This window comes from Pristiophorus japonicus, chromosome 12 (genome assembly GCF_044704955.1).
Source record: "Pristiophorus japonicus isolate sPriJap1 chromosome 12, sPriJap1.hap1, whole genome shotgun sequence".
NCBI classification, from domain to species: domain Eukaryota; kingdom Metazoa; phylum Chordata; class Chondrichthyes; family Pristiophoridae; genus Pristiophorus; species Pristiophorus japonicus.
In genome coordinates, this window is record NC_091988.1 from 32631940 (window position 1) to 32646320 (window position 14381).

The window sequence follows — 14381 nt, forward strand, 5'->3', positions numbered from 1 at the left end:
GGGCTAAGTTTTTCTTTCAAATTAACATATAGCATATAACTAAATTCTAAAAACAAACTTTTATTTGTTTAACTAATTTAATAAACTATATAAGGTAAATACTTTGATTAACACTAAACAAATTAATTTAATTAAATAATGGGAGAAGAGGAGATGTGTTGCTGCTGCAATATGTGGGAGCTTCTGGACGTTTTGGTCCAGGGCGACTACATCTGCAGTAAGTGTCTGCAGCTCGACGAACTTCGGCTCCGAGTTGAGGAGCTGGAGTCTGAGCTGCAGACACTGCGAGACATCAGGGAGGGAGGAAGTTACCTGGACCTTTTGCTCCAGGAGGTAGTCACACCCTCGAGATTAAATATTTTAGATTTGACACGTAGTCAGGGACAGAAGGGTGTGACCGCGAATGAGGCAGGTACGGGGATCCAGGAGATAGTATTGCAGGAGCCTCAGTCCCTGGACTTGTCCAATAGAGTTGAGGTTCTTGCAATCCTTGTGGACAAGCATGTAGACTGCGGGGTGGACGAGCAGACTGACCAAGGCACCGTGGTGCAGAAAGCCATTCAAGTGGGCGGAGGGAATAAAGAGACAGGTGATTGTAGTAGGGGACAGTATAGTTAGGGGGATAGATAGGGTTCTCTGCAGCTGAGAGTGTGAGTCCTGAAGGCTGTGTTGCCTACCCGGTGCCAGGGTAAAGGACATCTCCTCCAGGCTGGAGAAGAACTTGGAAGGGGAGGATCCAGTTGTCGTGGTACACGTAGGTACCAATGACATAGGTAGGACTAAGAAAGGAGGTTCTGCTGAGAGAGTTTGAGTAGCTAGGGACTAAATTGAAAAACAGAACCACAAAAGGTTCTCTGCATTATTACCTGAGCCACGAGCAAATTGGCATAGGGTCAATAGAATCAGGGAGATGAATGCGTGGCTCAGAGGTTGGTGTGGGAGAAGTGGGTTTTGATTCGTGGGGCACTGGCACCAATACTCGGGAGAGCTGTTCCGTGGGGACGGACTACACCTGAACTATGCTGGGACCAGAGTTCTAGCAAATCGAATAACTAGGGAGGTAGACAAGGCTTTAAACTAATTAGGGGGAGGAGGGGGGGGGTTGGAGGAGAGTCGCAGTGGAGAGAAATCTAGAATGCTAAAGAGAAAAGAAAAGGAAGCAGTGCAGGAAAGTGATTGTGGTAAGGATAACCAGATTATATCAGGAAGGAACAGAGCATACAAACAAAAGCGTGCAATAACAAATAGGGTCCAGGTAAGAAGAAATAACGATAAGACAAATAGGGCTATAGTACAAAATAATGTTAAGATGTCTAATAATGTTAAAAAGACAAATCTAAAATCACTGCATCTGAATGCACAAAGCATCCGTAATAAGGTAGACGAATTAACAGCGCAAATAGATGTAAACGGATACGATATAGTTGCAATTACGGAGAAATGGTTACAGGGTGATATTCGATATTTCGGAAGGACATGTAAAAAGAAAACAGGGGTGGTTGCCGTTGTTAGTAAAGGATGAAATCAGAGCAATAGTGAGAAAGGATATTGGTTCAGAAAATCAAGATGTAGAATCAGTCTGGGTGGAGCTAAGGAGTACCAAGGGGCAGAAAACATTAGTGGGAGTTGTCTATAGGCCTCCAAACAGTAGTGGTAATGTAGGGGACAGCATCAAACAGGAAATTAGAGATGCATGTAACAAGGGTACTACAGTAATCGTAGGTGACTTTAATCTATATATAGACTGACCAAACTGAATTATTAATAATACCTTAGAAGATGAATTCCTGGAGTGCGTACAAGATGGTTTTTTAGACCAGTATGTTAAGGAGCCTACTAGGGAACAGGCTATGCTAGATTGGGTATTGTGCAATGAGAAGGGGTTAATTAACAGTCTTGTTGTGCATGGTCCTTTAGGGAAGAGTGACCATAACATGATTGAATTCTTTATTAAGATGGAAAGTGAAGTAGTCCAATCTGAAACTAGGGTCCTAAATCTAAACAAAGGAAACTACGACGGTATGAAGAATGAATTGGCTATGATAGATTGGAAAGATTCATTAAAAGGCATGACGGTGGATAGGCAATGGCTAACATTTAAGGAATGAATGCATGAATTGCAACAGTTAGAAATTCCTTTCTGGCATAAAAACACAAAAGGGAAAGTGATCCAACCATGGCTAACAAAAGAAATTAAGGATAGTATTAGATCCAAAGAGGAGTCATACAAAGTTGCTAGAAAAAGTAGCAAGCCTAAGGATTGGGAACAGTTTAGAATTCAGTAAAAAAAGGACCAAGAGATTGATTAAGAGGGGAAAAATAGAGTACGAGTGTAAGCTTGCAAGGAACATAAAATCCGGCTGCAAAATTTCTACAAGTACGTAAAAAGAAAAAGATTAGTGAAGACAAATGTAGGTCCTTTACAGTCAGAAATGAGAGAATTTATAATGGGGCACAAGAAAATGGCATAACAATTAAATAAATACTCCGGTTCTGTTTTCATGGAAGAGGACACAAATAACGTCCCAGAAATGCTAGGGAATCAAGGATCTAGTGAGCAAGAGGAATCAAAGGAAATGATTATTAGTAAGAAAATAGTGCTGGAGAAACTAATGGGACCGAAAGCCAATAAAGCCCCAGGGCCTGATAATCTGCATCCCAGAGTACTAAAGGAGGTAGCCATGGAAATAGTGGATGCATTGGTTGTCATCTTCCAAAATTCTATAGATTGTGGAACAGTTCCTGCAGATTGGAGGGTGGCAAATGTAACCCCACTATTTAAAAAAGGAGGGAGAGAGAAAACAGGGAACTACAGACCGGTAGTAGGGAACATCAGTAGTAGGGAAAATGCTAGAGTCCATTATAAAGAATGTGATAACGGGACACTTCGATAATATCAACGGGATTAGACAAAGTCAACATGGACTTATGAAAGGAAAATCGTGTTTGACAAATCTACTGGACTTTTTTTGAGGATGTAACTGATAGAATAGATAAGGGAAAACCAGTGGATGTAGTGTATTTGGATTTTCAGAAGGCCTTTGATAAAGTCCCACATAAGAGATTAGTGTGGGGGTAATATACTGGCATGGATTGAAAATTGGTTAAGTGACAGGAAACAGAGAGTAGGAATAAACGGGTCTTTTTCAGGGTGGCGGGCAGTGACTTAGTGGGGTACCAGTTATTCACAATATATATAAAATTATTTGGATGAGGGAACCAAATGTAATATTTCCACGTTTGCAGATGACACAAAACTAGGTGGGATTGAGAGTAGTGAGGAGGATGCAAAGATGCTGCAAGGCGATTTAGATAGGTTGAGTGAGTGGGCAAACACATGGCAGATGCAGTATAACGTGGATAAATGTGAAGTTATCCACTTTGGTAGGAAAAACAAAGACAAAGTATTATTTAAATGGTAATTGCTTGGGAATTGTCGATGTACAAAGGAACCTAGGTGCCCTTGTATACCAGTCATTGAAAGCAAACATGCAGGTGCAGCAAGCAGTTAGGAAGGCAAATGGTATGTTGGCCTTCATTGCAAGAGGATTTGAGTACAGAAACAAGGATGTCTTACTAAATTATACAGGGCCTTGGTGAGACCACACCTGGAGTATTGTGTGCAGTTTTGGTCTCCTTACCGAAGAAAGGATATACTTGCCAGAGGGAGTGCAGCGAAGGTTCACCAGACTGATTCCTGGGATGGCAGGACTGTCGTATGAGGAGAGATTGGGTCGACTAGGCCTGTATTCACTGGAGTAGGAAATTTAGGACCGAGAGGAGGAGAAATTACTTCACTCGGGGGTTGGTGAACATGTGGAATTCTCTACCACAGAAGGCTGTGGAGGCCAAGTCACTGAATATATTTAAGGAGATAGATTGATTTCTAGACACAAAAGGCATCAAAGGGTATGGGTAGAAAGTGGGAATATGGTGTTGAGATAAAATATCAGCTATGATCATATTGAATGGCAGTGCAGGCTCAAAGGGCTGAATGGCCTACTACTGATCCTATTTTTTTTTCTATGCCCAGCGAGGAACAGGCGAGTCCAACTGAGGACCTGAAGGACAGCATGCTCGAATATGTACTCCCTGAGGGGGAAGGACATCCCGAACCTACCAGAACACCTGCTGGAACTGAGGAAAGAGGCTGGGGCGATAATTAAACGTATCATCGAATTGAACAAGAGGTCAAACAACTGGGGAAGAATGGCCAAGTTGGAAGATGCCTCATGGTGCTGGACACTTTGCGACTGGGGTATTAGGGTGGATAATCACCCCGGATCAAAACTGCATCTCATGTATTGGTAGTGGTGCAGTTGCTAATTCTCATCATACTTACGTTTGAGTATTGTACTCGATGTGACCGAACCAGTGCTAAAACCGTTGTTAAAACGCAGCAGTGATGGGGCAAGGAGCATGGGCAGGTGAAGTTAGTTGGCCATCTTGGGCTAACACCAAGGGTCTGAAGGGGTTAAAAGTTAAGATCAGCAGCTTAACTGACGAGCTGGCTGATGTAATAAAGACAGCTGCTGACAGTTGGAAAGAGCGTATTACACGATGATTGGGGCCATGCATTGAACAATGGGCGGCCGCCAATCAAGGACGTGCGGAGAATGAGATAAACAAGATGTGTTTTGTGAAGGTGTGGCTAAGTGGACGTAAATTGGATAAAAGCTTAAGAATAGAACAATGGTAAATGTGGAAACAGGGCAAATGAGATAAACGAGATGTGTTTCGTGGCGATGTGATTAAGTGTATGTGACTTAGACAATTAATTGGCCAAGTCCCGAATATTGTATATAAACCAACTGCTCAAATGTAAAAATTAGACGCTCGTCTCAGTTGCAGCTGAGGGAGCCTCTCCCTACACGTGCTTGAATAAAGATCGCTTGAAACCAGTACACGCTCGTCTCTGTCTGCATTGGGGCAGAGAGAAAACCCCCAACAATGGAAATGTGTACTTTTCCCACAGTCGATATGCAGGGGAAGTAATTTGGTGCAACAAGTGATCGGTTATTGTTCATAAACTGACATTTTCACAGCCTCTGGGACGTTTTGTGAGATACTTGGGCAGAATTCCCCAAGGAATAAAAACTAGTCCAACTGTGGCTAACAAGAGAAGTTAAAGATAATATTAGATTAAAGGAAAAGGCTTATAATGTTGTCAAAAAGACTAGAAAGCCGGAGGATTGGGAGGATTTTAGAATTCAGCAAATGATAACCGAGAAATTGAAAGAAAAAACTGAACATGAGAGTAAACTAGCAAGAGATATAAAAATGATTGTAAAAACTTCTATAGGTATGTAAAAAGGAAGAGATTAGCAAAAGTAAACATGGGTCTCTTGGAGGCAGAGCCAGGAGAAATTATAATAAGGAAATGGCAGAGATGTTAAACAAATACTTTATATTTGTCTTCATGGTAGAAGACACAAATATTCTGGAAATAGTAGGGAACCAAGGGTCAAATGAGAATGAGGAACTTAAAAAAAATTAGTATTAGTAAATAAATAGTACTGAAGAAATTAATGGGACTAATAGTCAACAAATCCCCTGGACCTGATGGCCTACATCCTACGGTTTTAAAAGAAGTGGCTACAGAGATACATCGGTTTTGATCTTTCAGAATTCTCTAGATTGTAGAACAGTCCCCGTGGATTGGAAGGTCGCAAACATAACCCCGCTATTCAAGAAAGGAGGGAGAGAGAGAAACAGGGAACTATAGGCCAGTGAGCCTATAGTCGTAGGGAAAATGTTAGAATCTATTATTAGGGACGTGGTAACAGGGTACTTAGAAAAGCATATGATGATTGGGTGGTCAACACTGATTTATGAAAGGGAAAAAATGTTTGGCAAATATGTTGAGTTTTTTGAGGTTATAACTAGTAGGGTAGATAAGGGGGAAGTCAGTTGATGTAGTGTATTTGGATTTTCAAAAAAGGGTTCGCTAAGGTGGCTCGCAAGAGGTCATTACACAAAATTAGGGCTCATGGGATTGAGGGCAATATATTAGGTTGGATTGAGGATTGGTTATCAGATAGAAAACAGAAAGTAGGAATAAATGGATCATTTTCGGGTTGGCAGGCTGTAACTGGTGAGGTACTGAAGGGATCAGTGCTTGGGCCTCAGCGATTTACAATCTATATTAATGAATTAGTTGAGGGGACTGAGTGTAATGTATCCAAATTTACTGAGAATACAAAGTTAGGTAGGAAAGTATGCTGCGAGGAGGACGCAAAGAGGCTACCAAGGGATATAGACAGGCTAAGTGAGTGGGCAAGAACATGGCAGATAGAATATAATGTGGAGAAGTGTGAAGTTATACACTTTGGTAGGAAAATAGAAAAGCAGGATTTTTTTTTTTTTTTTAAATGGTGAGAAACTGGGAAAGGTTGGTATTCAGAGGGACCTGGGTATCCTTATACATGAATCACAGAAAGTTAAAATGCAGCTACAGCAAGAAATTAGGAAAGAAAATGGTATGTTAGCCTTTATTACAAAGGAATTGAAGTATACGGGTAAAGATGTCTTACTATAATTATATAGGGCCTTGGTGAGAACATACCTTGGTGAGTACTGTGTAGTTTTGTTTTCCATACCAAATGAAGGATATCCTTGCTTTAGAGAGAGTGCAACGAAAGTTCACTAGACTGATTCCTGTGATGAGGGAATTGTCCTTTGAAGAGAGTTTGAGTAGATGAGGCCTATATTCTCTAGAGTTTAGAAGAATGAGAGGCGATCTTATCAAAACATAAGGAGCTTGACAGGATAGATGCTGGGAGGATGTTGCCCCTGGCTGGGGAGTCTGAGGGCCCAAAATTGATGCAAGGCTTCTGCCCGCCCAAGTGCTGCCCAAAGGACCGCCAATGGCCACCGAGATACCTGACGGTACTTTCGGCGGGATTTTCATTGGAGAGATCCCTCAAAGGTCGGCGGGCGCCAAATGAGCGACTTATGCTGCCACAATCTGGGCGGCAGCCAGAAAGAGTTCTCATTCTCGGCGGCAAAGGTGCTTGCCGCCCAAGTGCCGCCGAGGATGGAGTCGGGCCCACGGAGGGTCGGAGAGCTGAAAAGCAAAAGCATAAAAAACATCTGAAGACCTTCAGGGGACCCCATCCAGGTAAGTACCTGTAAAGAAAAAAGTTACAATAAGTGTCTTTTTACCTACCATCAGGGACAGACCAGCCTCCAGCCAGTGGCCCACCCCGTTCTGCCACCGACTCTCACCCGCATCAATATCGCAGCTCGGCGGGCAGGAGGTCAGTTGCGCGACTCGGCCGTCCGCTGATGTCGGCGGGCGCTTCCCGGCGGCTCTCTCCTCCCGCCCGCTTCAGGCCACGTCGAAAGTGGCACTGGACGGGTGTTGCAGAGGAATGTCGGCGGCAGTCGGCAGCAAGTTCTTCAATTTCGGGCCCCAGAACTTGGTGTCAACAGTCTCAGAATAAGGGGTCGGCCATTTAGGACTGTATTGAAGAGAAATGTCCTCACTCAGAGGGTTGCGAATCTTTGGAATTCTCCACCCAAGAGCTGTGGATGCTCAGTCGTTGAGTATATTGAAAACTGAGATCGATAGATTTTTGGATACTAAGGGACTCGAGAGATTATGGGGATATGGTTATAGTGCGCGAAGGTGGAGTTAAGATAGAAGATCGGCCATCACCTTATTGAATGGCAGAGCAGGCTCCAGGGCCAAATGCTCTACTCCAGCTCCTATTTCTTAGGTTCTTAAATCACACTACCGATGGCAAGTATACAAATTCACTGGATTTCTTGTGTGATGTCGTATTCTGCCACATCACCTTTCCTAATAATATGAAACGCTGTCCTTGAAATGATATTTCCACTAGTAGAGCACTGAGCACTGTTTTCACACTTGCTATTTTTGAGAGTTTGTTTAATAGTCCAAAAGTATATCAACTATTTTGCATAACATTTTACTTCAAACCGTTACTAGCTATATAAGTGTACTACAGAGATATTGTTTTTCCAGGTACCTGCCATATGAAAGAAATATTTCACAACTATATGATTAACACAGGTTTTGTTTCAAACTATGTACAGTACTGTAAATTTTGAATTCACAACAATGTTTCAATTAGTTAAAATTTATACTGGATTTTATGCCAAACACAAAATGTCATAGTCGTACTGTTGCCCCTTCCGACATTAACCCTGTATACTTTTTACATGCATGTTGAATAGGAAAATTGCTACTTCAATATAGTATAGCCAATTATTAACTGCAATGTTTAAATTTGAAATACAAAAATGCAACCTTTCCTTTAAAATGATCAGCATATTGAACTTGGCACAATTCACTGGCAAATAACATTTCCACATCTATTAGTATAGCAGACGGATGGGCTGAAGTGATTGAGAGAAAAATTTAGTATTGTAAGCTGACCAGGCTTAGTCTTAAGATGACATTATGGTCATACTTAGTCATACACAGTCTTATGGTAAAATTCACCGGCAAGTTTTTTTTGCTGAACAAATACTGACCAGTTTGGATACCCTTGTCTTTTCTAGGAGAGTCTTTTTCCATCGCGATTTGTCCCACTAACTCACTAACCTCTTCACAAACAAGACGATTAGGTGCTGTACAGCAACTCATGCGACTTATAGTACCTGTCAGTCAGAAATAATGTCGTCAACCAAAAGGAAGTGAAAAAAATAACAGCACTTACTACATTCTTTGACAACAGCAAAATAACAACCACAAACTCTAAAATCCGGCAGTTATCTGCTACATGCCTTCTACGTTCTTCTGAAGATTTGAAATGTCATGTCCTTTGCGAACCAACTCTTTTATGCGTTGTTCCTGTTTCTGCCTTTGTGCCTCTTCTTGTGCCCTCTGCACAGTTTCATAAAGGTGATTGGTTTTACGATTATGAAGTTCCTAGAAGCTCAAAGATGTCTTAAGATCAGATGAATGTTTTAGTATTGCTTGTAATGAACAAGTCGTCATTATTCTAATGTTTTAACGAGAAAGTCACAATTAATCAGTGTTGAGAATCATTCTGTTGTCAATGAATCAAACGAGAACAAGATTCCACTGAGGTGGCAGATTTACAATCATACATTCTTCTGACATGGGACCACTCCTCAACATATATAGATTTAGACTTTGACATCAGAACACAATCTCAGTCATTGCGGACAACACAAAAGCACTAGGGAAGGTCATGGGTACTATTTTCAGGGAAACAGGAGCAAACAAATGGATATCTTAGCCTTGATTTTCACTATTGCATAATCAAGGTATATATTCAGTGGGTGGGAGCTCCATGTGCCACAAGGCTGCACTCCTGACCTCAGCTGATTTATCCACGGTCCGGGCTATTTGTATTTTTTTTGGCCGGCCTTCACTCAGTACCCAGCTGGATGTGGACCAGGATTGGCTGCAGCAGGTTTTGGAGGCCTTCCACAACATAATGTGGTTAGTAGCCTCTGTGCTACCTGTTGATCTTTTGAAAAACATTTTTTTTTATAATACAAGAACACACCCAAGCCTATGCAATCAATTACATAGGTTTTTTGGTCCTTTAACATTTAAACGGCCCTCGCTCCACCTAAACAGGTAACCAGGGCCTTAGTTCCACATCTCATCCAAAAAACAATACAATACTCTCTCAGGACTGCACTAAAGTGTCCACCTAGATTCTGTGCTCAAGTCATGGAATTGAGCTGGAACCCAAGACCATCTGACATGCAGGCAACTGAGCCAACTAACATTTAAAAAATATACTGAGCGTTGAGTTAAGTGTTGAGACAATAAAATTATTTTAAGTCAGAAAATCAGGAGGTAGTTTTTACCAATGATCCCTTTAAACTACACAGTCATGCAGCACTCTGGAGGTCCCGCACAGCCGGCTCACCAGCTTTTAAATGGAAAAACCGCATATGCATAGAATTTTAAATGGACTGCGCAGCCCATTAAAGGGGCAGCGTGACCCAAAATTATTTTACAGGGAACATTGGTTATTATTGATTAATATGATACCTATAAAAAGGATTAAAATGTAGTGTTTTGGATGCAAGCCAGGTAATATATTGCTCAACAAGTAGTTCTTCCCATAGCATTACATGAAATGGTTAATGACACCTACTTCTTTTTCCCTTTGTGTCCGAGTTTCTTCCTCATATTGTTGTCTCAACCTTTCTCTCTCCTTTGCCAAACGAAGTTCCTCTTTTTGTTCTTCTTTTCGTTTCTGTTCCTCTTCCAGCTGCTTCTGTTTGCGGCGCTCCTCCACCTGAATTGCTATCGCTTTCTAGAGCACAAAATTAAAGAAACATTAGCTATCATGTTGTGAGAAATTGTCAGCTCCCCATTGTGCCACTTAAATAGCACCATAGGTTTTTACAAAGGATGCAAAGTAGAGTGATAGAAGACTTTTTTTCTATTCAAATAGCAGGAAACATAGGTTATTCTAGTTTCTTTCTCATATTGTTGTCTCAACCTCTCGTTTGCCAGAGTTCCTCTTTTTGTACTTTTTGATTGCGATCCTCTTCCAGCCGCTTCTGCCTGTGACGCTCCTCCACCTGAATGACTATAGCTTTCTAGAACAGCCGTGTGGTTTATGCTCCTTGGTGTCAAGAATGAATAGAGCGCACTTCAAAATAATTGGGATAGGCATCCAAGGTCTTTATCATACAACCTCTGGAAACTATGCTCATCCCAAGTGGGAGGAATGTCAAGGTAGTTCCAGAGTGGCGAGTTTGGAGATATGGTCTATAGTATGTAAAAGTCCAAAATATCTCTTCAGATCCAAGTAATGGGCTCAACTGCTGTATGAAACCAAAGATACAGCATTGCTTGAGAAGTAGAAAATTATCTAAGGATAGATGCCAGCAACATCTTGTTATATGGAGAGACTAGAGAAGCTAGGATTGTTCTCAGAGCAGAGAAGGTTAAGGGGAGATTTAATAGAGGTGTTCAAAATGATGAGGAAAACGGTTTCCATTGGTGGGTGGGTTCGTAACCAGAGGACACAGATTTGAGATCATTGGCAAAAGAACCACAGGGGAGATGAGGAAGAGAGTTTTTAACGCAGCAAATGATGATGATCTGGAATGCACTGCCTTGAAGGGTGTTGAAAGCAGATTCAATTGTAACTTTCGAAAGGGAATTGGATATATACTAGAAAAAGGAAAAATATGCAGGGCTATGTGGAAAGAGAAGGAAAGTGGGACTAATTGGATAACTCTATCAAAGAGTAGGCACAGACATGATGGGCCAAAAGATCCCCCTCTGTGCTGTAAGATTTTATGATTCTTTGGCATATCGGCCAGAGATTAACTTATGCATGGATTGTAATAAATATTGTTTTGTCTCTCGGATATACAGATGAGTGCAAAAACCAAAGAAAACAATGAGAGAAATCTGCTAGAAATGTTGGCATCAATGTCACTTTGGGCCTTTTCCTGAAATCTTGCCCAATTCCATAAAATGTTATTCTTTAATTTAATGCTATACAGGAGTAATCAAAAGATAATTCTACACATTTTGACAGTAGAAAATAATGTGCCAATAAACTATGAATAGTAGGAAAAAATCAGCTACGTAAATTTGTAAAATTTAAATCCTGTATGCCCAAGATAATTCAGTTAATTAAAAACAAGGATAATACTGGTTACCTGGTGTTCTAGTTGCTTCTTTCGACGTAAATCTCTTTCCTCAATCTGTGCTGGGTCCAATAAAGCGGTCATGGATCGCAGAAAGCTGAAATGTAACAATAATACACAATTTCTAATATTCTCTGTAGAGCCTGTAATGTTGAAAACTTGGGAAAACTAACGAATTACATGTACCATTAGATTAATGTATTACTTCGTTGTCAATTGACCATCAATTGAGTGACACCACAAGTCATACATTCAAACAGTTTCTCTGTTGATTAGCATGATCTTGAGGCCGTTTTTTATTTAAATTATCTGCAACACTAACCCTTTTGGCTCACTATAGCTGTCTGGTGCTGTTATAGTTGTTCTTTTGGTTGGGCAGGTTGGATATTTTTGGTTGCAGATTTCTCAATTGTTGTCAGTAATGCCACTTGATGATCTGCCGGGTGGGGAGGGAAAGAGAAGCAGGATTTTGGCACACTTGGAATAAAGCTACAATAGCAAAATACTACGGATGCTGGAATCTGAAACAAAAACAGAAAATGCTGGAAACACTCAGCAGGTCAGGCAGCATCGGCGGAGCGAGAAATAGTTAATTTTTCAGGTCTGAGACCCTTTCTTTGTCAGAGTCCCGAATAGCCATTTGAATTCTTCGAATCCATATTCATTTCGGTAGCAGGGCACAAATTACAACTGAAATCCTTGGTTCATTGGTATCCTAAAATACCTTCACCCAAAAATTCCTTCCGACAAAATGTAGTTGCACCCATGATGGGGTGCATTAAAAAATATTGCTATCTAAGCACTGGCATTGCATGCAATCATTTGTGGCTCTGAAGTTCACCCTGCAAAGTATGACTGCAGTTACGGATGTCCACTGAAGAAAAATGAAATTTTCCGTGGAGCACATTGCAACTCCAGGGACCTGTACAATGGAGCACCCAGTGACGAAGGTCCTAAATCCATTTGGAACACCTCTCATGGATACTCAGACTGCTTCGAGAGTTCTTGGGTTCCAAAATACAACTACCTTCATACTTGCTCAGAGTTCTGCATACCTCATCATCATCATAGGCAGTCCCTCGAATCGAGGATGACTTGCTTCCACGTCATAAAGTTCACAGGTGTTTCAATGAAAGACCTAATATTCCAGGTCCCGAACTAAATCTTGAAGGGTGGAAGATGCCTGTGCGTGGATTTTTTAACGTGTGGTGGCCGTTGCAGAGCTTGAGAGAGCTAGGTCTTGGTCCAGTCCAGGGTTAACCAAGACGACTGGAGACCAGCTCTGCTGCACGGATCTCGTGCACACATATCGCAGCGTGGGCTGGCTATTAGGGACTCTGACAAAGGGTCTCAGATCTGAAACATTAATTGTTTCTCGCTCCGCGGATGCTGCCTGGCCTGCTGAGTGTTTCCAGCATTTTCTGTTATTGGTTCGGATTCCAGCATCCGCAGTATTTTGCTATTGTAGTTTTATCCCAAGTGTGCCAAAATCCTGCTTCTCCTTCCCTCCCCACATGGGGCCAATGGATATGCTAATTAGTGCCGGGCACGGCCAGTTTGGTATGGATTATGTCGCTGCCGCTGACAACAACAATAATATCCAACCCATCCGACCACACCCGCAAAGTGATGAAAGATGTGTCTAAAAAACAGACAGAAAAGATCAGCCATTGCAGCATTTAAACATGGTGGCCCAGTACATGGACATAAAGCCATCTTAATCCCACGGAACCCAGCAGCCAACCAAATCGCTTACTCTTACCACTGAGGATCATTTGGAAAGAGCACAAGATTAGGATGTAGAATACATAAAACATAAAACATACACAATCATAGGAAACAATGTGGTAAAAACCATCAAGCAGGCATACAGTGACCACTACAGGACAATAAATTGAGTTTACTTTACTTTGTGCAGAGTTTCTTTCTGTTGGTGCAGAAGAAAATGCCAGCAAATGCCATCTTTCATCTTGTGCTCCTAAAACCATGAAATGTTGCTATTGGGTACCTTCAAAGGAATCCCCAAATCTTTATTTCACAATGACTTGCCAACTGGCGTTGGACTCTGCAGTTTGCAATTAGGTGCCCCAGCACACTGCGTGGAATGATATTTGATACTTTAGGAACTGCATTATAAATCCTTCTCTTCTTTAAGGATCTTCTAGTTCTGCTGAATTCTTGAAAATAGTTTTTCCCTCTATGATAATGGAAACAATGATTCAACTACTTCGCCAAATAATATTTCCCTGTGTTTTGATCCAAAAACCAAATAAAAATCCAACCAAGAAACCTATCTAAAAAGTGAGTGTTGCTTAAACAGCTTTTTCTGCATGTAGTTCAACTTTAATTCCTGGTGTGACTGGGGAAAAATAATTCCCTGATCCTTGTAAACCAAATCCTGCCAGCTAGACCCAGTCCAGTTCAACTGGAAAATTAGTCCTAATGAGTCTTAGCTGATCTTAGTTGGAATGGAAATAAGGGGCCCAAGTTTCGAGCCCGCCTAGAACGGCGCAGTCCCGACCTGGACGCCCGTTTTTCGCGCCACAAATTGCGCCTAAAAAAAACTTCCAGATTCTCCAGCGCCCTGCAGGTCGTTTGCAGCTCGGCGCAGCACAGCAGGAGCTGTAGAGGGCGGAGCTAGGTCCCTGCGCTGAAAATAGTGCCGGTACCTCTGCACATGCGCACTACAGTGGGCGCGCATGTGCAATAGATCCAGGTGCCCAAAACTGTGTGTGAGGGGCCTGAAGCACGCAGCC

The 14381-nt window shown here is 41.7% G+C and overlaps 1 protein-coding gene across 5 annotated transcripts in view; it reads right to left on the reverse strand.

The window, feature by feature from the left end:
* The window catches only part of ccdc66 (coiled-coil domain containing 66), a 107825-nt gene that overhangs the window by 35997 nt on the left and 57447 nt on the right, over positions 1-14381 (reverse strand). For all 5 annotated transcript variants that reach the window (XM_070895292.1, XM_070895288.1, XM_070895290.1 and 2 more), the window contains 4 exons: positions 11638-11722; positions 10110-10271; positions 8755-8899; positions 8503-8628 (listed from right to left, as the gene is read on the reverse strand). In XM_070895292.1, the coding sequence (XP_070751393.1) occupies positions 8503-8628; positions 8755-8899; positions 10110-10271; positions 11638-11722 (518 nt within the window). The remainder of the gene's footprint in view (positions 1-8502; positions 8629-8754; positions 8900-10109; positions 10272-11637; positions 11723-14381) is intronic.